The 24,598-nt window shown below is 43.1% G+C and overlaps 1 protein-coding gene across 1 annotated transcript in view; it reads right to left on the bottom strand.

The window, feature by feature from the left end:
- Positions 1-19,720: 19,720 nt before the first annotated feature.
- Positions 19,721-24,598, bottom strand: part of ATRNL1 (attractin like 1) — a 2,333,760-nt gene continuing 2,328,882 nt past the window's right edge. Inside the window, exon 29 of the mRNA XM_085603276.1 lies at positions 19,721-24,101. Within this exon, the coding sequence (XP_085459402.1) occupies positions 23,977-24,101 (125 nt within the window). The 3' untranslated portion in view covers positions 19,721-23,976. The remainder of the gene's footprint in view (positions 24,102-24,598) is intronic.

The following is a 24,598-nucleotide window of genomic DNA, read 5'->3' on the forward strand; positions in this document are numbered from 1 at the left end:
ATAAACACCGGGTACTGAAAATCAAAGCGAACAGCATCATCAAACACACTCCACTGCTTGCGGAACTTTACGTAGCGCGACAGAGTTTTTGGGCCACTTCGCAGAGTTCCGTGTAGCAGAACTCCGCGAATTTGGCCCAGGTCAAATTGTATCACTAAACTTACAGTGTTAGTCACCCAGAGAAAATCTGCCTTTCTGCCATAGCCTTGGTATACTCAAGGTCTCAGGGGGGTTTATTGTCATTTCATTTGGTTAACAGCTTCCAGGTCATTCTTTCTCCTTTGACCCTTCCTTATTTCTGCTTTCAGGATTGTATTGTCCACCTCAGCTCACTTCTGCACTTCCAGCAAAAAACCTCAGGAACACTCATGGTTTCCATTTCATGGCAATTTGGTGCACAAAGATCTACCAATTTAGAACTGGTATTTACCTTACATGGGTCGGAGATTCACACCTAGCAAGCCCTATTCCTGCTTCATTGGCTCTGTTTTACCAGTCATACAGAGAATGTCAGGGACTCTTCCCCCAATAGGGAGCTAGCGCAGGGAATGCCCAGACTACGTGGTAGAAACTGGTGTCTGTACTCTTCACCCAGAACAGGGGGTTACAGTGGTATTCGCCTAGATGTCAAGTATGTCCTGTGTATGATGTCATATTATGATAGTATAAATTGGTATTTTCAACACCATGGGTGTATATATTATAGGGCAAACCTCCTTTGCTCTTCTGTGAGCTAATGGTGTAGATCAATGGATCATTTCTCCCATAGGCTCTCTAGCGAGCCCTCTGATGTGGTTTGTTTCATCCAGAGGAGCCGAGTTCGTGAATGGTGAAGGAAAACCTAGGTGAGGGATGCTATGTGAATGAAACCAGGCAGATGGAAGACTTGTGATTTGAAACCATTTTAGCAACGCAGGTTCCCCTTCATCTCCAGCCCCTCAACACTCCCTAACCACCTCCTTAAACTACCACTGTTTCTTCTGTAGGCTTTGGAGTTATATCCCAAGGCACAATTGGCATGGCACAGTGGTTTTCAATGCATGGGTAGTTGGTTTTGTGTGGTTGGAAGGGATGAGTTATGTCAAGCAATACCTGCAGTAATTACACAGCTGTCATAGTGAGACCCTTAAAATTCCATGGACAAGCTTGTTTCTTAAACTTACCATCCTCCGCCAGGACACTGTATCACATTGATTCTCCATGTTTTGATACCTGTGTTTCATATGTAACAACCTGGCAAAAGGGGATTTACGTTTGAGTAGTGACATTCTTTGTAGATAAATATTTTTTCGGCACTGTTAAATAGGCCCGCTGCCACGCCTGAACAGTGCAAATAGCACCTCACATAAATATTCTCTGCTAAGCACCACAGGCAGGCAGAATCAGGACAACGGCATGAGAATTGAGAGGCCGCAATGTACCTCTGGGATTGCCTAATATATGAAAGAATTAAAGATTATGATATCACCTTTCTGGTTTTATCACACACAGATCAATTAGGTCAAGGTAGGGTTTGTGTTGTATATGGATCTGTCTGAGTGAATAAATATTTGGGAGCAACAGCAACAATAACTTGTTTTTTATATACTGTTTTATTACAAACATCCGCAGTTTCTAAGTGCTTTAACAACAGGAGTTACTTTTAACCCAATATTAGAACTCAATTTACTGACCTCAAGAAGATGAAAATCTGTGTAGGCCTTGCAAGGATTTTGAACTAGAAACTTGTTGAGCACTATGTTTCTCAGGAGTAACCTTTTAACTTTCTAAACTATTCTATAGGCAAACAAGGCCTACCCCTTTCCTTTCAGGCATAAGCGTTCATATCTAGAGAAGGACCAGTTTATTGTGATTAAAAATGAAATCCAGCTCCTTCATGGGTCTCTATTCAGGCCCCTGTGTGTCTCCATTTCACACAGAACCTTAATGATGAACATTGACCCCTCCTCCACCCCGGACAATCTGGCACTGACAGTGGTTAAATGCTGATTGTCAGCGTCTTCTTGAGTGTATTACATAGTGAACAACTGCTGAGCTCAGAATTGCATGAGAGATTAGTTAAGTGTGGGAATGGCTGATGATTTACGTTAGCACTTGACAGGGCTGGTGGCTTCCAATTTCTCTGAATCCTGGTGTCAATGTCCCTCATCTCCTCTGTCTCCATTTATCATTGTATCCCTTTGACGCAACCCTTGCCACTCTTTGCAAGGACGTGCGATAGGATCATGGAGAATTGGATTTTGCCATCAAGGTGCCATCAGTGGCAGGTGTGTCCGGCATGCTCTCCATCTTCAGGTAAGCCTGATGGAGACTCCTGTGTTTGTGTAAAAACATAGAAACTAGATTTAAATAAGAAGATATGCAATAAAAATGAACATTTCTACAGGCAACAGCTTACTTTCAAGAGCCCTCAGACCCTATTTAATTAATCTGCAGATTTTTCCTCATCCAGTCTCTTTTTTGAGGGACAGAGAAACTGCATCAGCAGGATATCATTTGTTGCTGCAGTGTCTTGTGATTTAGAAATGATGGAACCCTTTGGCTCCTGATAGACTTCGTAGAACGGTGATGTAAGTGTTAGAGTGGAATGCAATGAAGACTGGTTCAGAATTTTGAGTTCACAGTTACACACAAACGAATAAAGATGTGTAATACTAAGCTCAGTGTGTGGTGTCGTCATTGGTGGGTACCCGGAAAGCAGAAGATGCTACAACTGGCCACGAGTAAGGGGATAAGTAACCCAAAGATCGACAGTGCTCTCCCAGAGAGATTGCCATGGTCCAAAAAAACTTCTCGTGCGTGCCACATGTGTTGCAGTTGGAGTATGGAACTGATGCCTAATGCATGTGGAGTTAAAGCACAACTCCAGCGGCTGTAAAGAAGATGAAAACAATGGCAGCAGTGCAAACACATCTATATATGGGTGACAGAGAACCTGCTGGTCAGACCATACATAACGTTACCGCCCTGCTACGCAATATAGAGTCACATGTAATCTGTAGCGTTAACTCTAAAGGCAGATACAACCAGGTTTTCAAAGAGCAGCAAAGAGTGACTGCAAATTGCAAGATAACACCACATAGTCAAAAGCGCTGAGAGGCAGAGATCAACCAGATGTCAGATAGTACACAGAGATGCAAAGAATTTTAAAAAACTCTTCTCACCAGAACCTGAATAAAGTGAACCGGTATGACCTCAGTGCAGGTGCTGCTACACATAACAAGCACAGGGGTTGTGTTTGACAAATGTGCCACATTCACCACAGTTTCCAATATCTTTAGAATAGTGAAACATTGCTTTTCAAATGGAGACCAAGATCTAGGCCTTTTCCCAAAAGTCATCAAGGATGATTCAGAGGCCAGCACCTCTCAAGGTCTTAGAGATGGCTCACATGAACAGGTTCATGATGAACAGCCGAGGGAGGTGGAAAGAGCTCCACCAACAAAGTCAACCACTCCCAGAAATAGCTACAATGCTGCTGTTTTCTTGAAACCACCATTCAATACTGTCCAAAAATCTGAATATTGGCAATAGATTAACTGCTTGGATAGAGGCATTTGATGCTGTCATAAATGCACTTGAAGAGACTGATAACAAAAAGATTATCAAGTATCTTAAAAATTGTGCTGGGGATGGTTTAAAAGAAGACATAAAGAAAAAGTCACGAACTGATAAAGAAGTCATATATCGTCTGATTAAAGACATGGTGAATCTCAAATTCAATCCAATCCCAAATGTTGATTACAAGCAATATATATATCTTCAACCAAGAACGTCAGAAAGTTGGTGAAACCATTGATAAATTTGTTAAGAGACTCAAAACGCTCAATAGACATTCTAAGTTCAATGAATTTAATGATGAAGAAGATATGAGTCTGGGAGTCATTGACGCATGCTTGTCAGATTCATTCATAAGATGAATGCTGAGAGAAACTTTGTCTGGAGCGAGTGTTATTGGCTGCCAGAGCTGAAGAGCATGCTGACAGACAAGCTGCTGACATGGAGGATGGAGGTGCCCCGAAGGAATCCATCATTAGTGTGAAAAGTAAGCCAAAACAAAAGACTGAAGAACACAAAGTGATGCTTAAGTGTGCCAGGGCTCAAAGACAAAATGGCTGTCAGAATGTTCGAGAAACAATGTTCTACACCCACCCACAAGGCCGAGCTGCGACGTCAGTTAAGTCAAATCATAACTGAACAAATTTGATTGTCATCTAAATCATTGTCAAACAGTTAATATGTATCAGCATAAAGTGAAGAAAATGATTGTGCATGTTGATGTTTACCTCAATAAACAGTGTGCATATTGCTTCAGCCACTTGTGAAGAAAAATGTAATGCAAAGAAAAATCGACGTGCCAAAGCCCCAAAGTCATTTAAACATTGTCTGAAGATAACACTGAAAGTAAATAGTTGTTCGATACTTTTCAATATCAACGGTAGTGAATCAATTAACATTTTGCCTGATGATAAATACAATGTATTATCTTCATTGCAGCAACTTACTCCATCAAAAACAAAAGTGCATACATGACCTGCATCAATGTCATTAAAAAGTCAAGGTTCAGTCGTAGCAACAATGAAACACAAGAAAGCAAAGGTACAAGCACCCATCCATGTCCTTCAAGACAGAGCGTCTAGTGCCTGTCTACTTTGTTTCAGTAACACCGCTGATATGGGACTGATTTCTGTGAAATACAACATGAATGCTCACCACAAAATAGTAAGTTAGTTCCCTTTGTTATTTTATGGTTTTGGAAAACTTAAGACTATGAAAGTACAGTTGCATATTAATGAGAATGTTTGTCCTGTTGTTCAGAGACATAGACAAGTTGCTTTCCATTTGCAAGAAGTTGTTGAAAAATAACTTGAATCGTTACTTGAGCTATTATTGAGAGGTCTACTGGTCCAACACCATGGGTTTCTCCCATGGAAGTAGTGCCTAAAAAAAGACAGTGAAGGAGCTGTACGCATATGTGTTGACATGCGTCAGGCAAACAAGGCAATTGAATGAGAACGACATCCATGTCCACACATTGTTGACATGATAACACAACTAAATAGTGCAAAGGTCTTCTCTCACCTCGACTTAGAGGCTATCATCAGTTGGAACTCAAAGAATATTGCAGGCACCTTACAACCTTTTCTACACATGTTGATCTGTTTCGATACAAAAGACTACGTTTTGGTGTGCCTTCCGCTGCAGAAATGTTTCAAGAATTCATTCGTCATATCATACAGCTTGTCATGAATGCGTTCAACTACAGTGATGACATATTGGTTTTCGGGGCTACACAAAAAGAACAGGATAAAGCTCTTACACAAGTAGGTTGTTTCCTTGCTGAAGCAGGTTTAACTTTGAATGCAGACAAGTGTGAGTTCTATAAGACAAAGCTAAAATTCTTTGACCTTATCTTTTCCGATGAGGATATAACACCAGATCCTGCTAAAGTACAAGCGCTGTCAAATGCTGATACCACACAAGTTGTTTCTATGGTGCATTCACTTATTGGCATAGCCAATTACTGTTCCAGATAAATACAAGACTTTGTCACTGTAAGGGCTCCATTGAGGGACTCAACGAAAAAGAATGTTTCATTCCATTGGTCAAATTAATGTTTTTAGAAAATCAAACAAGCCATTGAGAAAGCTTGTCATACTTCTTTCTGAAGCTTCATACAGAGGTTGTTGTTGAGGCTAGCCCAGTTGGGTTAGTCAATATCCTTACACAGCACACTGGACACCTAAATGCACAAAGGCATACTGTTGCAAATGCAAGTAGAAATTTATCTCAAATAGAACGTGTTTGCTCACCACCAGAAAACAAATGTTTAGCCGTGGTAAGGGTTTGTGAACATTTCTATGTATTCCTATACTGAAAACCTTTTATGCTGGTAATTGATCATCAGGCTTTACAGACTATTATGGCAATTCAAAGGCCAAAATGTTTCCTTGTATTTAACGATGGGAAATGCGGTTACAAGAGTATAATTATACTATTGTGCATCATCCAGGTAAGAATCAAAACCCTGCTGACTACATTTCCAGAGTGCCTATACAAGGTCATGGTACGCCATCCAAGATGGCTGAGGCCTATATTAACTTCACTGTAAAATCGAACACACTAGCTGCCATTTCGTTAGCCCAGATCATCACTGCCACAATAGTGACATGTTAAGGCTGAAGGACATCATTGCACTTCATGTCATGGAATCAGCACACTCAACCGCTTACCAGTGATGGTGAATATCAAAAATACAAAAATGTCAAGGATGAACTGTCCATAACTCAGGAAGGAGTCATACTACGAGGGGCTAGAATTCTGATTCCGGAGAGTCTGCGACAGGAAATAAATGAAGTGGCATATGAAGGACATAGTGAAATTATTGCTACAAAACGAGATCTCCGAGACAGAGTCTGGTTTCCTTATCTTGATGACATGGTTGAAAGGAAAATAAAAGTTTGTCATCTATACAACTGCCTTTCTACAAAAACTATTCACCACACCCAGAACAAGTCAGAACTTCCAAAGCATGCAAGGGAATGAATAGCCATTGACTTTTTCGGTACACTTGACAATTGACATCACCTGCTGGTGATTATGGATGAATACTCATGATTTCCATTAATTCAAGACTTTTCATCTACAACTCACGAATGAGTGATAGAAAGTCTTGATGGCATCTTTACGACAAGGGGTGTTCCAGCCGTAGTGAGATCTGAAAATAGCACGCCTTTCAAGAGTGAAGAGTTTAAAGATTTATTGGATAATTTCAATATAAAACATCAGAAGAGCATACCTTTGTGGTCACAGACCAACGGACTTATTGAGCATTTTAGGAGTATGCTAAAGGAAGCAGTGCAGCGTGCTATCCTTGAGAAGCTTGATTTGAAACATTTGTTGAATTCTACTTTGAGAGCTTATCGTTCACTACCCCACTCAACCATAGGTGAAAGTCCTGTGACATTGATGTTCTGGAGAACAATGAATACCAAGTTACCTTAATGAACCAGTCAGTAAGAAAGATGGGACAGTGACCCATGGGAAGGACTTGGTTAACAAATAAAAGATGAAAGTGTATGCTGACAAAAGAAATGTGAAAAACATTGTCTTTAAGAAAGGAGACCTCGTGCTCGCACAACAAATTCAGAGAAGAAAATCTGATGCTCCATTTGATGCAGAACATTTTCAAGAGGGGTCTACTGAAGGACTTATGGTGACTGCCCAGCACCCTGGGAAGTCTATTACCAGAGACTCTTCGCATTTCAGGCACTTATCTAATCGTTCATCAGATATAACTGTTAAAGGCGAGACTGGATCTGCAACATCAGTGATTGCCGTTGCCTCTACACCGTTGATGCGATCCTGGACAGTGATGGTGACAGTACCCAGTTTCCAAGAACAAGATCAGGTCGGACAATTAGAATTAAAGCGCCAAGAAGATTGATTGAAGAGATTTAATTGTAAATGTCTATGTGTGTCTATTTGGTAAACATTAGAATTTTTTATTTAACAGAGGGGGAGATTTAGTGTCTTGCAAATTAGAAATGATGGACCCCTTTTCGCTCCTAATAGACTCCATAGAACTGTGACGCAAGTGTAAGAGCAGAATTCAATCAGAAGTGGTTTAAAATGACACGTTTGCAGTTACAAGCAGACGGAGAAAAAAACAGCTCCATGTGTGGATTAGTCATTGGCAGGTACTCAGGCTGGGGAAGACAGTACAATTGTCAGTTTTAACAATCTCAGATGGATGAAAGGCTGAGTGGAAGCCCCTGGATTTGAATCTGTGACCATGAGGTCGAACACATGAGCCTGCAGTGGATGCATTAGTCCAGTGTTCCACCAGAACCGGCTCCATCACCAAATTGCAATGATCATGTCACTCAGTTGGCAAGCAAACCTCACAAGAGTTCTTCCTTTCTTGAACTTCCAATGACACTGTCTCCTATAGGTTCCTCTGTGATGTGCTTAATAGGTCCTACAGCTCATTTGTTGCAGATAAGTTGGGTATCCTTAAGATTTAATTATGAATCCTTTAAACCTGCGTTGCAACACAATGATCACTCCTCCGTGCCGCTCAACTATTTGGCATGATCTCAACAGCCTGTGAATTTATATATATAAAATTTAAGTTAACCTTTTCTTTTTATTGCAACCTTATAACTTTAACAAAACTGAGCTGTGTTCCTAGCTCAAGAAAAGGCCTCTGCAGCAGCCCTAGTTTCTTCATAGATGTTAGTACACTATGGTTTTCTTCATTCCACATTTGCCAAGCCTTCTCCAATCCTAATTGTCTTAGTTTTATCTACCAACCATGAAAAAAACCACCCTTCCACACTTTCCCAAAATGCCAAGAGAAAATTCCAGAAAAATGCCCCTTGTAAACCGTACAGTCTGATTGATGACAATTTCCACTGTCAGATAACTAATCACCGACTTCTTGTTCTACACCTTGTACACTTACTCATGGATCTTGACCATAAAAATTTCCTAGCTGATCTCTTGGGTGAGAGTGTTTATGGCAGCATTACACGACCATGACATCTTTACAATTAACATCATCCCACCAACCACCAACATACATTTTGCAGCATGCTATCTGTGTATTAAGCATTATACAAATGCTACAATACAATAATACAAGTGAGCAGAGGTGCTTCTTTTAACTGGCAGACTTGAGAAAAAAAGGCCAGACAAATACACCAACTGGCTGCACCTGCCACCAAGATATTTCTACTGGAAGTTAAGGGTGTCTTAAGTCAGTAGTAGGCAAGGCTCAATGTACTACAACTTCAAATGTTGATAATAGCATGGTGTGGGTGACTTGGCAGGAATTTAACAGTCAGGAGAATGAAACCAAGTGCCAGGGATCATCCTGACTAGTCTGAGACACTGTAACCAGCCATAACAGGGTAGGGTTTAGTTTGCTTTTCCTGGTTGACAGGACTTCGCAGACTTTCAACTTCTAAAGTCAGTAAAGGCAGATTGTGGGTCATAGCTTCGCAGTGGGAAGGGTCAGCAAGACGGGACCAGTTTTCTTGGATTCAGCAAGGCTGGCTCAAGACAATGTAACACTATTTGTGATAGCAAGAGGTGGCAGGGCTCAGAATACTTGGATCTTCTAATGCTGAGAAAGGCAGATTATAGGTTATATCTCTGAAATGTGAAGGGTCAGCAGGATTGGACCAAGTGCCCAGGTGTCAGCAAGGCTAGCCGGAGACATTGAAAGCAGCCTTAAAGTAATACAGGGCAGTTTAGGTTTTATGGCACGACACGGAGGCCATATTATGCAAATCTCCTTTATTGCCACAGCTCAGCAGCAACAATTGAAGAACATAGAAATTCAATGAACATTCTAAAGAAGTATAAAGTCCCTTCGTGACCAGCCATCTTCCTTCTTTGTTGCTGCTGCATTGAAAAATAAGTACTACTCTCCAGCTTTAACGCTTAACGCTTATAGCTCTTATTTATTATACTTGTATGTATTTGATTTATCTTTAATATACTGACGATTTATGCTTAAAAGTATACTGTTATTTCTCATACCTGCCAGTTTCAGGGCTGATTTTAAACCACATTTTCTATGTGTACTCCAATCACGTTTCCTTCGTTTTTATTATAACTCCTTCTCTCAAGGCATACCCTCTATGCCCTTCTACGACTATTCAGACCTTAGTGGCTCTTTCCCCCCTCCAGTTTTACTTTGAACTGGATTAGGCTTCCCCTTCTTGGCACGTATACTTTCAATTAACACTGCCCACGTGCACACATACCGCTCTTCTGGGCGCCGCACATTCCCATCCGCCTCAGGGCTCATTCAGGCTTGCTTCAATAGCGGGGATGCTTTCTTCCCTCAGAGCATCCTGCGTTACCGGCAATTTTGTCCCAGCCCCCTCGACGTGTTTACTCGCGTCCGAGGTGGGCCGGATTAGACATCAGAGGAAAGTACCTCAGGAGGCAACCACGCACATTACTACGTGCGTGGTGGCCATTTTAACACTTTGGGAAACCCTCAGTTTCTCCGATGCGGCTAACATTTTATTTAATTGGGACAAAACAGCTGTCCCTTGCGCAATTTTGACAGTTTAAATCAACTGTCTGACTCGATCAGCTGATAAGACGCTCCTCTCTTCAGGAGGACCTCTCTATTGAACATTTTTTAAAAAACGTTTTTTATAGTGACCTACTACCTTGCTAATTGGTACTAATTATTACCTATAACCTACAACTGGAAATTTAATTAAAATGGCTGTTCCTCAAATTAATATCGAAGACAAACTAGAGGAGCTGGTAAACAAAGCTGTGGAGAAGGTGCTCGGGTCAACTGACGATACAATTAATAAAAAGTTAGAATCCTTCTCTCAAACATCCCCACACCCTTCCACTAGTAATCAACAGGCAGGAGCAGTTAAGGCTCCAAAGAAGAGGACCCTTGGAGGCAAAGAGTGAAAAGACTCAAAGAAAGCTAAAACCTCCGCACCTCTTTCACGCTCTCAAGGCGGTGACAAGACTGGTGCCTCGGGCACCCCATATGGGCAGGAACAAGGCCCTGAGCTTCCTATTGATATTAATAGTGACAACAGCTTTGACCCAGAAATTGACCTATCATGCTCTTCTGGCTTTCATACAGATGTGGAAGAGGCACAACCAAGGGGAACGGGAAGCTCTGAAGAGGCTTCCAAGGCCTCAGAACCTAATATGGGACTCCTGGACCCATTCGGTGATCTGATGTTTGACCCATTATTTATAAAACACCCCTTATCCCCAGCATGGACCCCTTCCCAGCACGTAGCGGACTACCTCTTCTGGTTGAGGAAAGAGATTCCAAAGGAGGTTAGATCCAGACTCCATTCTGAATGCCCAAGACCCTACCTTCCCAATAAAGTAGCTTTCATAGCTAAAACCTCCAGAGATCCCTGGAAGGGCATGGATAAAGGCTTAAAATCCTGTCAGGACCGCCTTCTTGACACCATAGGCCCCCTTAGTATAATTTTTAAATGGCCGAATCGGCCTGTCTGGGAGACTGCCCAGTTGATCCTAAGGAACGTAGGGAGTGGGTCCAGAGGGCTATATGTCTTATTGGCAATGCTAACACTGCTATCTCTACGGAGAGAAGAAAGGGGGTGTTTTTGAAGATCGACCCGAAACTAATTGATCTAGCCAAAAATTATAGAGGACCTAATTCACAGGGTTTTCTCTTTGGCGAGAACTTTATTAAGGACATGGCTAAGTACGTTGGTGCTTTTAGTTCAATACAAAAGTCCCAAAAAGAGATCAAAAAAGAATTTCAAGATTGAGTTTTTACCCGGGCCGGGAGAATACGGGGTCGTTTCCCCGGCCTGAGGAAACTCTACTTCAAGATCCTTCATGGCCCGTGGCGGCAGATTTAACAACAATTACGGCGCTCAACAATTCTACCCTCAGAGGCAGAGGAACCGCGGACATCCCTTCAGAGGCGAGTGGAGACAATGTTCCTTTTCATCAGGTAGGAGCCTGGAGAGACCTTTCAGATACCCCTCCAAAGGTGGGAGGGAGGCTACATCAATTCGCTGGGAATTGGAATTTAGTAACCAAAGATATTTGGGTTTTGAATACAGTGAGAGGGTACAAAATAGACTTCATCGATATCCCCTTCCAAACAAGACGTCCTCTGGAAATAATCTTCTCTCACAAAGACAGACTTCTGGTCTCTCAGGAGGTACGAGACTTGTTAAAAAAAGGTGCGATTGTCAAGGGCATTCACTTAGGCTTCCTCAGCAATATCTTTCTGGTAGAAAAGAAAAACAAGGAACAAAGACCAGTCATAAACTTAAAAGACTTAAATCAATGGGTAGTCTACCAACACTTCAAAATGGAAGGGATACACCTCCTAAGGGACATTTTAAGAAAAGGTGACTGGTTAACGAGACAGGACTTAAAAGACGCCTATCTGACAATTCCTATCTGGGAACCCCACCAGAAGTTTCTCCAATTCACCTGGGAAGGAAAATTATACCAGTTTTGCAGCCTCCCTTTCGGTCTATCTTCTGCCCCTTGGTGCTTCACCAAGGTACTCTGACCCGTCACTGCTTGGCTCAGGCAGAGGGGTGTGAAGCAAATCATTTACCTCGACGATATCCTCATAATGGCCCAATCAAAACAAACCGTTTCACTTCACACCTTCCTTACAATACACCTGTTAGAACACCTAGGCTTCATTATAAACATGAAAATATCCTGCGTAATTCCAAGTCAACAAACTCAGTTTCTAGGCTTCTTGGTAGACACCGTAAAGGCAGAGCTGAGACTGCCGGGCGACAAAGTAAGGAAAGAACTCAGAAAGATACTCGCCCTAAAGACCTTTCCCTTAAGAATCCTAGCAAGGATCCTGGGCCTCCTTTCCTCAACAATTCAGGCAATCTTCCCAGGTCCATTACACTATTGAGCACTTCAGAGACTGAAGGCCGAATCTCTAAGATCGACTCAATCATACTCCCAACTGAGCTCTCTAGACCAGTACTCAAGAAGCGAACTCCTTTGGTGGTTAAAGAATGTAGAAGCATGGAATGACAGAGCCATTTTTGGGGAGGAACCGGATCTGATAATAAAGTCAGACGTGAGTTAGGAAGGATCGGGAGCCAGATGTGGGAACTCATCAACAGGGGGGTCGTTGGACTCCTCAAGAAAAGAGGTTGCATATCAACTGCTTAGAATTACTATCAGGTACATTTGCAATTCATTGTTTCACCCAGAAATCGGTGAAATGTTGTGTAACGTTACGGATGGACAATGTGTCCGCAGTACGATATGTCAGCAAACTAGGGGATCCTCATTCCAAGGGCCTAACAGACCTAGCGAAAGGCTTCTGAGACTATTGTTTGAACAAAGGAATATCAGTTATAGCGGAACACATTCCTGGGTTGAACAATTGTGTAGCAGATTGGTTCTCGAGGAATTTAAAGGACTCCAGCAACTGGAGACTGGACAGACAGGTATTCTTAACCATCCAATCCAAATGGGGTCCCTTGAAGACAGATCTGTTTGCAGACCGGCTGAATACTCAATTGAAGAATTTCTTCAGTTGGAGACCGGATCCTCAAGCTCAGAAGGTAGATGCCTTCCTCCAAGATTGGAGTGGCTTAACCCCTTATGCTTTCCCGCCATTTGCAATGTTTCCTCGTCTGCTCCATCATGCTCGACGTTACAGAAAGAGCATGGTTGTCATAACGCCTCTTTGGAGATCTCAGGCCTAGTTCCCAATCATTCTAGAAATGAGCATAGACTTTCCTATTCTGATTCCTTCATTCAAGGAAATACTCCTAGGTCCAGAGGGAGACATCCATCCCCTTATAGAGCAGGGTCTTCTGGTGCTGACGGCATGGAAGATTTCAGGAGACAATGGCAAATCCCAGGGCTTTCGTCAAATGCTTTCAGACTCATTTCCGAGTCTTGGGCATCTGGTACAAGAAAGGCTTATCGATTGGTATGGGTTCGCTGGTGCCTTCAACGACATTATGATCCCATCTCAACTGATTTAGTTCACGTTGTTAACTATCTTTCAGAACTCTTTACATCAGGCTTATCTTATAGAACCGTTAATGTTTATAGGTCTGCTATTTCAGCTGGCCATTCTTTAATTAACGGGGTCTCCGTTGGGCAGAATCTATTAACTAAAAAGATAATGAGAAGCATGAGAGTTCTCAACCCTCCTTCTGCTAAATACACCGCCCTCTGGGATGTTACTCTCGTACTTAGAACTCTATCTTCTAGGGGAGATAATGCTTCTCTTTCTCTCAAACACATCTCAAATAAACTTACCATTTTATTATGTCTAGTATCTATCAGAAGAATTTCAGATGTTAAGGCATTAGATATTTCTAGCAGGGCCTTCCAACCCGAAGGTGTTTGCTTTTATCTCAAGAAAAGAACCAAGATGATGTCTTCCTCTATCCTTTGCCCCTTTATTCCTCATAATGAAAGACTCTGCGTGGTTAAATGTTTTAAAGAGTACGAGAAAAGAACTAAAAATGTAAGACTGAATGTCAATTACTGATTTCCTATAGATCCCCTTATAAAGGAGTCTCTTCTCCAACCTTAGCAAGATGGGTAAAGGATGTCATGCATGAAAGCGGTGTAGACATATCTATTTTTGGAGCTCACTCCCTCAGAGGTGCTTCGGATTCCAAGACCTTTTTTCTGGGAGGGGGGCTGCAAGATATACTTAGGGCAGCAGACTGGTCGAGTGATAGTATGTTTAAGGCTTGTTATTTCAGACCAATCTCTAATGTGATTGATAATGTTCTTAATGCACTTTAAACTTGCATAATATGGCCTCCGTGTCGTGCCATAAAATTGAGATTTTTCACAGCCTGCTGGGCAGAAAATCTGGATATTATTAATGACACGGAGGCTAATATTATCCCTCCTCTATTGAAAATGTAACCCTCCCTAATGTGTATTTTTTTCAATTTATATTATACAATGATATTATGAAATGTTTTTCTTTTTCTTTCAGAATAAGAATCTCTTTCTCCTTCAGACCACATTTTGGAAAGCTATCTTCAGTTTTATTCCTGTTTCTTCTGCACGTTGATCTTTCTTCGCAGTTTAACAAAGAAGAAAAATGGCTGGTCATGAAGGGACTTTATACTTCTTTAGAATGTTCATTGAAGTTCTATGTTCTTCAATTGTTGCTGCTGAGCTGTGGCAATAAAGGAGATTTGCATAATATTAGCCTCCGTGTCCTTATTAAAATCCAGATTTTCTGCCCAGCAGGCTGTGAAAAATCCAAATTTTCCGTGCAACGTGCCTATATGGCCCAAGACTGAAGTTCTTAAATGAACAAAGCAGGCAAATGTTCAGCTGTTCTACAGCAGAGCAAAGCTACAGTATCAAATAGAATCAATCAGCACACTCCTCTCACTGGAGCCAGTATTTACAGGGAAATGACTCCTATTGGCTACTATTGTTTTAGTTCAAATGCCTCTGTATTTGTTGAGAACAGGGTTGAGGGAGTAGAATGGGACCAGACCAGACAAAGGAACTTGGAAGGAAAGTAAGCTTGTGGAGGAATAGATAAATGTTTTTTTACAAGGCATACAAGTTTGAGAAAAACTGGGCTAATATTGAGAAATTTGAGTACCACATAGGTGCCCTGCCTCTGTCCTAGCCAAAATAATGGAAGCTGGGTAAGTCTCCTTTCACTTCATTGCCTCTTTTTTCCATGAAATGTCATTCCCTACTAATAATGAAAGTGGAAGTCGTTCTGGGAGTAAGAGAATGCCTCTTTATGCGAACTAGAAAGAATAAGGGTCTGTGGAATCTACGGAGAGTATTGGGGGTGCTTGGAGGGGGTGAGAACAACAGGGTAACACATGGCAAGGCGATTTCACTCTTGTGCTGTCAGGGCAGAAACCTACTAAGTGCTTTTTCTCTCATCCTCACAAGTGTAGGGTACCCCTCTAGCTGAGGTCTGAGCTATGACCCAACCAGGGCTCACTTGACAAGGGCTTGTTGGCCTCTGAGAACCTGAGAAAGGCTTGGGGCAGGTACCCCTGCTCAAATAGTGGCTTCTTTCGGGCTAACAGGAGTAGCTGGAATCTGGGTCTTTTTAAGCTTCAGTTTCTGCTCGGGTTGTCAGCCTTGATTGCCTCTCCACATCCTTTCTCCTTCATGGGGTACATTTGTTCAGCTGTAGACAGTATAAAATATAAATAAAATAAAAGGGTGCCTGGCTACTGTTTTTGTTACTAATTCCCATTCTAGCTCTTTTTGTATCCTTTTACTCATTCAATAGCATGCCTGCCTGGTGCATGTCATAATATGGATTACTAAGCCTTCCATCAATCAATCAGTATTTATATAGCGCGGCTTATCACCCCGGGGGGTATCCAGGTGCTGAGGTATTGGAGGACCTTAGTCAAAGAGCCAGAGTCCCTTTCTGAAGTCGGCAAGTGCAGGGGAAGTTTGGAAGTGGAGAGGGAAGCCATTCCAGGACTTGGCGGTGAGGTGGGAGAAAGAACAACCTACACTGCGGCTTTGCCAGATGCAGGGACCATGTGCGAGGGAGGCAGATCGGAGCTGGGGGAAGGTCAGGCAGTGATTGATGTAGGAGAGTCCAGCATTGTGGTGAGCCTTCCAGGTGTGCGTCAGAAGCTTAAACTGGCATCTCTTCTGGATGGAGAGCCAGTGGAGGCTTGTGAGGTGGGGGTGATGCTGGTTCATTTGGGGAGGTCGAAGATGAGACTGGCTGCAGCATTCTGTACGGTCTGTAGTCGCTTGAGAAGATGTGGGGAGGTTACGGTGAAGAGTGCAATTTCGTAGTCCAGTTGACATGTGACAAGGGCTTGAGTCACAGTTTTCCTGGTGCTGACGGGATCAATTTGAAAATCTTACGAAGCATGCAGAGGGTGTGGAACCAGGCAGGGGCTACTTCACTGAACTGGCGTTTCATGGAGCGATCACTGCCAGTATGATGCCAAGGTTGCAGGCGTTATTGGTGGGTGTAGGTGAGGGTCCGAGTGCTGTGGGCCACCATGTGTCGTCCCATGGGGAGGGGATCCTTCCGAATATGTGCACTTCCGTCTTGTCTGTGTTCAGCCTCAGGCAGTTGGATCTCATTCAGTCGATGACGTTGGTCATGGAGTCTTGGGAGTTGAACATGGTGGTATCTTCCATGAGAGGATCAGTTGGGTGTTGTCACAATATGAGAGGATGTTAAGTCCGTGGTTGTGGATGATGCCAGCCAGTGGCGTCATGTAGACGTTGAAGAGGATGGGGCTGTGTGAGGATCCTTGGGGGATGTCACAGATGATGCACTTGTGTTCAGAGGTGAAGGGCAGTAGGAGGATTCTATGTGTGCTTCCTGTGAGGAAGGAGGTTGTTTCCTCTGATGCTGATGTGAGGGAGTCTGGTGATGAGGGTGTGGTGGGATACAGTGTCGGTGTACGGGGTCGAAGGCTGCTGAGAGGTTGAGGAGGATCAGGGCTGCTGTTTCGCCACGCTTGAGGATGAACGTGATATTGTCGGTTGCAGCTATTAAGGAGGTCTTGGTGCTGTGGTTGGAGCAGAAGCCATATTGGGAGGTGTAGAGTAGATTGTTTCCTTCCAGGTGATTGATGAGCTGGTGGTTGATGGCTTTTTCAAGGACCTTGGTCGGAAAGAGGATCAGCAAGATGGGTTGGTAGTTCTTCAGCTCACTGGGGTCGACAGAGGACTTCTTCAAGAGGGCTTTAACCTCTGTGTGCTTGCAGGCTATAGGGAAGGTGGCAGTGGCAATGGATGCATTGAGGATGTTGGAGAGTGCGCTGTTGATTTCCTTCTGTCCCCAGTTGAAGGTGTGGGGGGAGGGGTCTGCAGTGTCGGTTCTCCAGAGTGAATGGAGGTCATGATCGCCGAGGTGATTGGCATGGTGGGTGGCTGTGGGAGTTGTCAGTGTGTGTCAGGAGATGGCCGAGGTCGGTAGATTGTGGGTCGAAGTTGCTGCAATTGTCTGCAAACTTGCTGTGGAAGTGGTCCACCAGTGAGTCGCAGATGGCTTGGGATGAGCGGATCGTGGTCTCGGTGGCAGAAAGCAGGAGATTTCTCTGATGATGCTGAAGAGTTCTTTTGTTTGAACGGTGCTTGCCTCGATGCGAATGGTTAGGGTATCCTTTTTGGCTTCCTTGAGGCGATGGTGATATTTCCTGATGGCAGATTTGAAGTTGGTGAGGTCTGAGCGGTTCCTGCTGGAATGCTATCATCTCTCCAGTCGCTTACACTCGTGTTTGAAGGCCCGGAGTTCGGGGGTGAACCAGTTGGCATGTTTTGCTGGGTTTGCTGGGGCTCGCTGTTTGCATGAAAGCAATTGTGTCAGCAGAACTGGAGATTCAGTCGGAGAAGTTTTGGACGGCTAGCTCAAGGTTGCTGGTGGTGTTGGGTCAGAGGTGTTGATGGCAGCAGACCATTGGGTCTCTGTGATTTGTTCCATCTGTGGCGAGCAGGGGTGGGAGGCCGTGGAGGTTAGTCATAGTGAGTCTGCAGTGGTGAAGTGGACGATGTTGTGGTCTGCACAGGTGAGTTTTATGGCATGGCTGAATTTGATTCAGTCACTGGTCGTAAAGAATGGGTCCAGGGTGTGCCCTGCGCAGTGTGTGGGGCTGGTGACCTGTTTCATGAGTCCGATGCTGTACATGTTTTTCAGAAGGTTGGCGGGGTTGGTGTCATTGGGGTAGTTGAGGTGGATGTCGCCGAGGAAGATGTAGTGCTTCGAGTTGATTGCAAGGGGGGGGGGGGCGCTAAGTTCGTAGATGGCGTTTCACTAGCCGGGCCGGGGCCCAGGGGTCAGAAGGTGAGAGTTCCTCTGCCGGTTAATCTTGTGTGATTACTGCAGAAGGTAGAATAGGTGAACTCTGTCGGAAAACTTTGTGTGATACTTTCATGACACAATCACCACCTTCAACTCTGGGGTTCTCTGCGGCCAGAAACTCCCCAGCTTCAAAAGAAGCCTCTGTCTCCTCTTTATGACAATCCTTCACTTGACACTCTACAAATGCTCCCAGGAATATTTTGGGGAGAGCCCTGCAATTCAGGTCTGCACTTTTGACTATCTCAAACCCTCCATATTAGGTAACACTTGAATGTAGCAAATTCAAAATGGATCTGAGTTTGGCTATGGCAACATGCTTCACACGTGACATCTGTGTGCCACATGGAAGGGAGAATGACTTGGTTACAGGGGACTGACAGACAACTTCAAAAGGTGAGAGAGGCCAGTAGGCAACTTTCCCTCTCATAGACACATATAAAGCGCTGCCTTGTTGATGTAAATTCTATCGCTGCCACCACTGTCAGTCCTCAACAGCCAAGTAAAATCGATGGACATGTTGGCCCCAAGAGACCACAGAGCTCTATTTTGGGTCTTAAGCTGAGTCATGAAAATACCTTCTGCTCACATGCATGCATGTGTGCAGAGTCAGCGGTCGACAGCTATAGCCTGCTGTGGTAAATTCGATAAAGTGATGCACACTGCCACAGCCATGTAGAGGAACTTTCTTTTTCCCAACAGCCCTCTACTCTAACCATTTAGTACAGAAGAAGTACAAAAACTTGAAGAAAAAACTTGAAGAGCAACTTCTAGGGGTCAATACCAACCTTACGACGTTGCCGTTCGAGCCCACTGGACAAGCTTCACTGGTAAGACATAAGCCCCCCTCTCCTTGAGAATGCTTCTATTCAAACACACATCACTCAAATCCTTCCACTAAAAGGTGATGTGTGGTAAATTGTGCCTGTGTCACTCAATAATGTTTTTTTGCATGTTTCAGTTTTGAACAATAAAAAGATGACAAGTGATGTCTCCTAAAGCCTGGGCCTCTGTGCTATTGCATCCGGACATGATGGATCTGCCACAGGAAACTGAGGCCCAAACCACTTAATGTGAATATTCGTCAGAAGAGGACGCCCATGTTCCCAACAGTGCTCATCATTCACAGGCTTCAGGCGTGGGAATATGTGGTATGCAGATGATGATTGAACCAGGCAATAAATTATATTTTCTTACTGCTTAAAAAGAGAAAAGACAGTAATTAATATAAAGCTACCAAGAGAGTTGGCATCAAATGTGTAAAATAAAGTACAATAAAAATAAAACAATACCTTACCATTACAAAGGCTCAAATCTGGCATGTGAGCTTAGAAAACATAAATCAGAAGCGTGTGCGGTTACTGCCACCCCAAGCCCCCTAATGAGATGCTACTTAAGACAAACAAACAACTTTATTGTCTCATTTTTAAAGATTTATTTCACATCCAGTCCTTCACGAGATCCAGATCTTGTTCTTGTATGTATGACATGGCAAAATAAACATGGGATTTTCACACGAGGGAGATATGGCCACTATGTCACCACCACCAGGGCATGCAAATGGCTATAAAATCAAGTGTACATGGGTGACATTTTCACCCCCAGGGCTAGAGTTCAATAACCAACATATTAAGATGTACCAAGCCTGGAGAATTTACAAATTGTGCATCTGCTCTTTGTTCAATTCAAAAGACTTTTCAATCAGAGCACAAACCATGAAAATGCTTTGCAATTGTGCATTGCTAAGTTGTGTTTAAATTGATGGCAAACAGACGTTTGTACTGTTTTAAAGGTGTGTGATCTATTGCTTCCAACAAGCATAAGTTTCGTTTCAACTGTCAGGCGCTTGTCCAACATGGCACGTATTATAGATGCCCTTTCTATTTGTTTGACGCATTGATGCTAAATGTTGGTCTAGATTTGGCTTTTGCTTCCTGTTTTATTTTTTTATATATATTGATCGGCATTGGAGCGGAACAGACAAAGTATCATCATGCCCCTTTGCCACCATGATAAATTTGTTCTGCTAAGTAACTTGTGCAGGTAAACAAATCTAATTTATTAAAAAACAAAATTGCTAAATTATTAGAACGCCAAACTCGCACCCAAGAAAAATATTTTAGCATCGAACAGAAGAGGCAAAACACAGCTGTAAAACCCACCAAGTCGGAAAAAAAACACACAAACAATTGCTGAAGATTTTGAAACTTTTCAGAAGCCTTCTTCAAGCAGGTTCCATGAGAGTTAAATCTTCATCGTTCTGTCACATCGAATAATAGATTTTCCTATGAGTTGTAGGCCACTGTCCTGGGGGGACATGCACATAAACGCTTGACACCACAGGACATATTAGTCCTCTTTTACATATCCCTCCTTTCCACCAGATCTGTATATTTTGTAAACTGAATTTCAGTTCCCAGTCCTTCCGGGCCTGGCTCCTCCTTGGCAACCTGTGACCAGATATAAAAGTGAAGTACAAGAATGCCACACACTTGAAACAGTAGTGGGTGGGGGAGTCGAGGACAACTCGATCGCCTTATTTTACCCCCAAAATATCACTATTTATCTCGCATTCTCTGTGAACAGAAATATATAATCTTATGGGTCAATTTTAAGGTCCAATGCAAAATTCTTTAAGGGGATGGGTTTGGCGGAACTTGGAAGCAGAATTGTAAGGCAGCATTCCTTGTTAACATGCCTTGAGATGCTTGAGTAGTAACTGGTGGCCAAGGCTTGATAGAGGAAATGAGTGTGGAGACCAGCCCCTCACACAGGTCAGAACACTACAGGGCATACCACAAAGGCAAAAGGATACACTAAATCGCAGTAGAAAACCAAGAATATGACTGGTTATGGGGGAACAACCTCTACAACGCAACTTTTACAACGCACTACCATTACAATGAAACTGTTACAACGCGAGTGCATTGACAACGCAGGACATTACAACGCAAGTCTTTACATCGACTTGCACTAGATGGCGTGCTTACATTAAAAATAGTGTAGTTTACTATCCCAACACCTTCCCTACTGTTACGTGGACTGGAGTTGGAATAGTAAATTACACTTTTTTAATGTTAGCACGCCATCTAGTGCAAGTCGATGTAAAGACTTGCGTTGTAATGTCCTGCGTTGTCAATGCACTCGCCTTGTAAAACTTTCGTTGTAACAGCATGCGTTGTAACAGCATGCGTTGTAACGTCATACATCCCTTGTTATGGGTACTAATATAAAATACACAAGGTAATTCCTTCTGCATCAATAGACCCTTCTTCTAATGTGCCATAAAGAGATGGGCTTCAGTATGTGCGCATTACCTGGGCACTAAGTTGTCCCCATCCCCTTGATAATGCAATACAGTCAAGATATAACTGGGTCGGGAATACTGCTGTGTTGTGGTATTATCAATATTGCTACAGATGAAGGAGAGTGTGCCCATTAGTGGCAGCGCTGTCCCAAAATTTGGGTAGGTCTAATGCTTTTGAGGTATAACCTGGCTGACAAGGCTGTGGTACCATCCGCTGTGGTGTGACAGTCTAAATCAAACCCCAGAGAGCTTTTTGCTAAGAAATAGCTACTAAGGATACAATCGTGACTTTTTGGAAACTGAACGGAAAAGAGTGATAAAAGAGGGAGTATTTAAATTACTCAGAAGCACCTTTCCAGGAAAATCTTGCTTACCAAATAAAGGTCAGATGAGATGGCTGGTCAGTCAGGCAGTAGATATCCGGTGGATAAATCTTTGCATTCACAACCTGAACGGATGAGGTGGCAAAGGGATGTTCACCTAAAAATCAAACAGACTGCCACTCTTTGTCCCTTCATGCTACAAAACACATCACAACCACGTCCTTAAGTTACATATGCGTATAAAACAATTTTCTTAGCTTCATAAATTGGTTGGGAAAAATATTAAAAAATGCAACCATCTTCTGGGCTTGGACCAGCTGCGGAGGTAGTTCTCCTGAACCCCAGAGGAAGGAATGGCAAATTATGCTCCGAGAAAGTCCCCTGAAGACATACATTGGAACAGATTGATTTAATTCTAGTGGAGACATGGGCCACCTGCACTGGACACCTCATCACAGGGAGACTACCATTTTAGCCCTCATGTGAAGGAAGACACCACCTCCCTTGGAGGCAACCACAGGTAAGAGGGCTTAGGCGAACCAAAAGTATCATACTTAAATGGCGAGGTTGGGCACACTTCTCCTACCAAAACAAGCCTGCAGAGTGCCTCTTAACAGCGGATCCTCTTAACAGTCAAATCAACATTTTTTAAAGTGATATGTACTCATGATTGCGCAAGCAGCAACACAACAGGTCCCAAATGATGTCTACTGTTGTCTTTAGAATACGTTGTTCATAGTGGAGAGAGGATTTTGGAACAGTGCATAGCTCTATTGCTGCCACATGCTTCTGTGGTCATCTTTGCCAGACAATGTGGTCGGCTTGAGATGCTCATGTTTGGTGAAATGATTGTATGTGGCTACCAGACTGCAGAATCCAATCTGACTGAATGCAGCCAGAGCATTGCATATTATAACTGTTGTGGCTTGAGAGGGGCTGGTTTTACTGTGAGAAACACATTTTAGCATTTTATACAAATTCATTTTAAAGTTTATTCTTCTACAATTGCACATTCTATGGGATCTTGTCAATTGTGACATTGCAGATTTTCTTTCCATTAACAAGTTAATTCTTAATATTAATTTCTTTAAAAAAGTTCCACTGTAATTCTCAATCTTCTGATGCACAGGAGGGCAAGTCCCTTGCCACAATGAATGGTACTCTCCTTCACCATTGATTCAGACCTCTACTCCTCCAATTCATCAACACTAGGAGTGTGTTGACAACTGAGTGGTCCAAGGGGCCTCAAGCAGCATTTTCCACCTCAGGTCTAAGCTTCATGGTGCCAAAGCTCACTTGTTACAGAGCCCTTAACCCCACCCCAGCGTCCCTTTGTACAGTACGTTTGTAACAAAACGTTTGGGAGGTAGAATCCTTCGAGATATGCAAAAACTAAATGGACGGGCGCTTTGGTGAGCTGACGCAGGACTCAACGCAACTGATGTTCACCCCTTCAATCCATGTTCTCCTTTTTGGGCTCCTGTTCCATCCATGGTCACTTAGTGTCTTGCCTACCAGAATGGCTTAAACATATCTGTACGAATGTCCAATGGAGTAGAGATTTCTTCTCCCACTTCCGGGGATACACAATCTTTTCAGCTCCAGTCGCTGGACTGTGGTCCCTCTCACATCATTGCACGGTATACCTTGCAGCTAAAAGGGGAGCCACATGTCACATAATGTCTGATAGACCCATGAACAATAACATGCAAATAATCAAATATTTTGCCAACACGTTGACTTCATTATATTCAAAGTCTATTCTGTACCGTTCCTCGCCAGTTTTTGGGTGCTCTGTCTTGGTGATGTTGGGAGCTTGACAGGGTCAGTGGCGACACTGGCCCACCAAGTTGCATACGTGTGAAAAGAGCCGGGGCGTCTGGCCTCTATCCTTCCACATAAGCGCCTCCATAAAAACTGAGGCTGTTGTGGAAGCCATTCAAATTTAAATAAAAAAAGAGAAAAAGACGCCCAAAAACACTCTTCTCTTTACAGGATATACAAAGTGTGGCCGCAGGAATTCAGACGCAGGTCCCTTGACGTGTTGGAAGGTGAGGCTTGCGGTTCCGGAGGCCTATGCCCTTCTCTTTGCAGTCCGTTGGCTTCTGCTGTGATATGTCTATGAGGGCACTGGCGATAGCAAGACCTACAAAAACAAGCAAAAAGGTTGTGTCAACATTTTGGCATCTCATTAGGTCAAAAGTGCACAACAACAAAGCTTAGCAAAGGGCCAAAGCAGAGACCAAACAAAGGCACAGGAACATAATTTCATTGTTTTGCTATCTGATTTTGAAAATTGGTTATAGAAGAGATTTTGATCACCATACTGCTCTTGGAATACATATCTTGTAGCCTCCGTGTAGCAAATGATCCAGGTGTGCCCCCATACCTCTCCCAACAAACGCTGGTAAGATGAGAGAGGGCATGAGCTGCTTTCTGACAAGATGTGATTTCTCGCACTGGGGATTTGGAACACACTTCCTTAAAAATCGAGGGCCAGCCATGTTTGACACAACATGGGACTCGTGAGAGACCGGACGTCCTCTGGGGATTTTACTGCACACAGGTAAACACCAAATATTCTAAATTTCTTACAAGGTAAAGGATGCTTAACTACAGTTCAATAATTAAATACTTTAGATG

Source organism: Triturus cristatus, chromosome 1_2 (genome assembly GCF_964204655.1).
Source record: "Triturus cristatus chromosome 1_2, aTriCri1.1, whole genome shotgun sequence".
Classification (NCBI taxonomy): domain Eukaryota; kingdom Metazoa; phylum Chordata; class Amphibia; order Caudata; family Salamandridae; genus Triturus; species Triturus cristatus.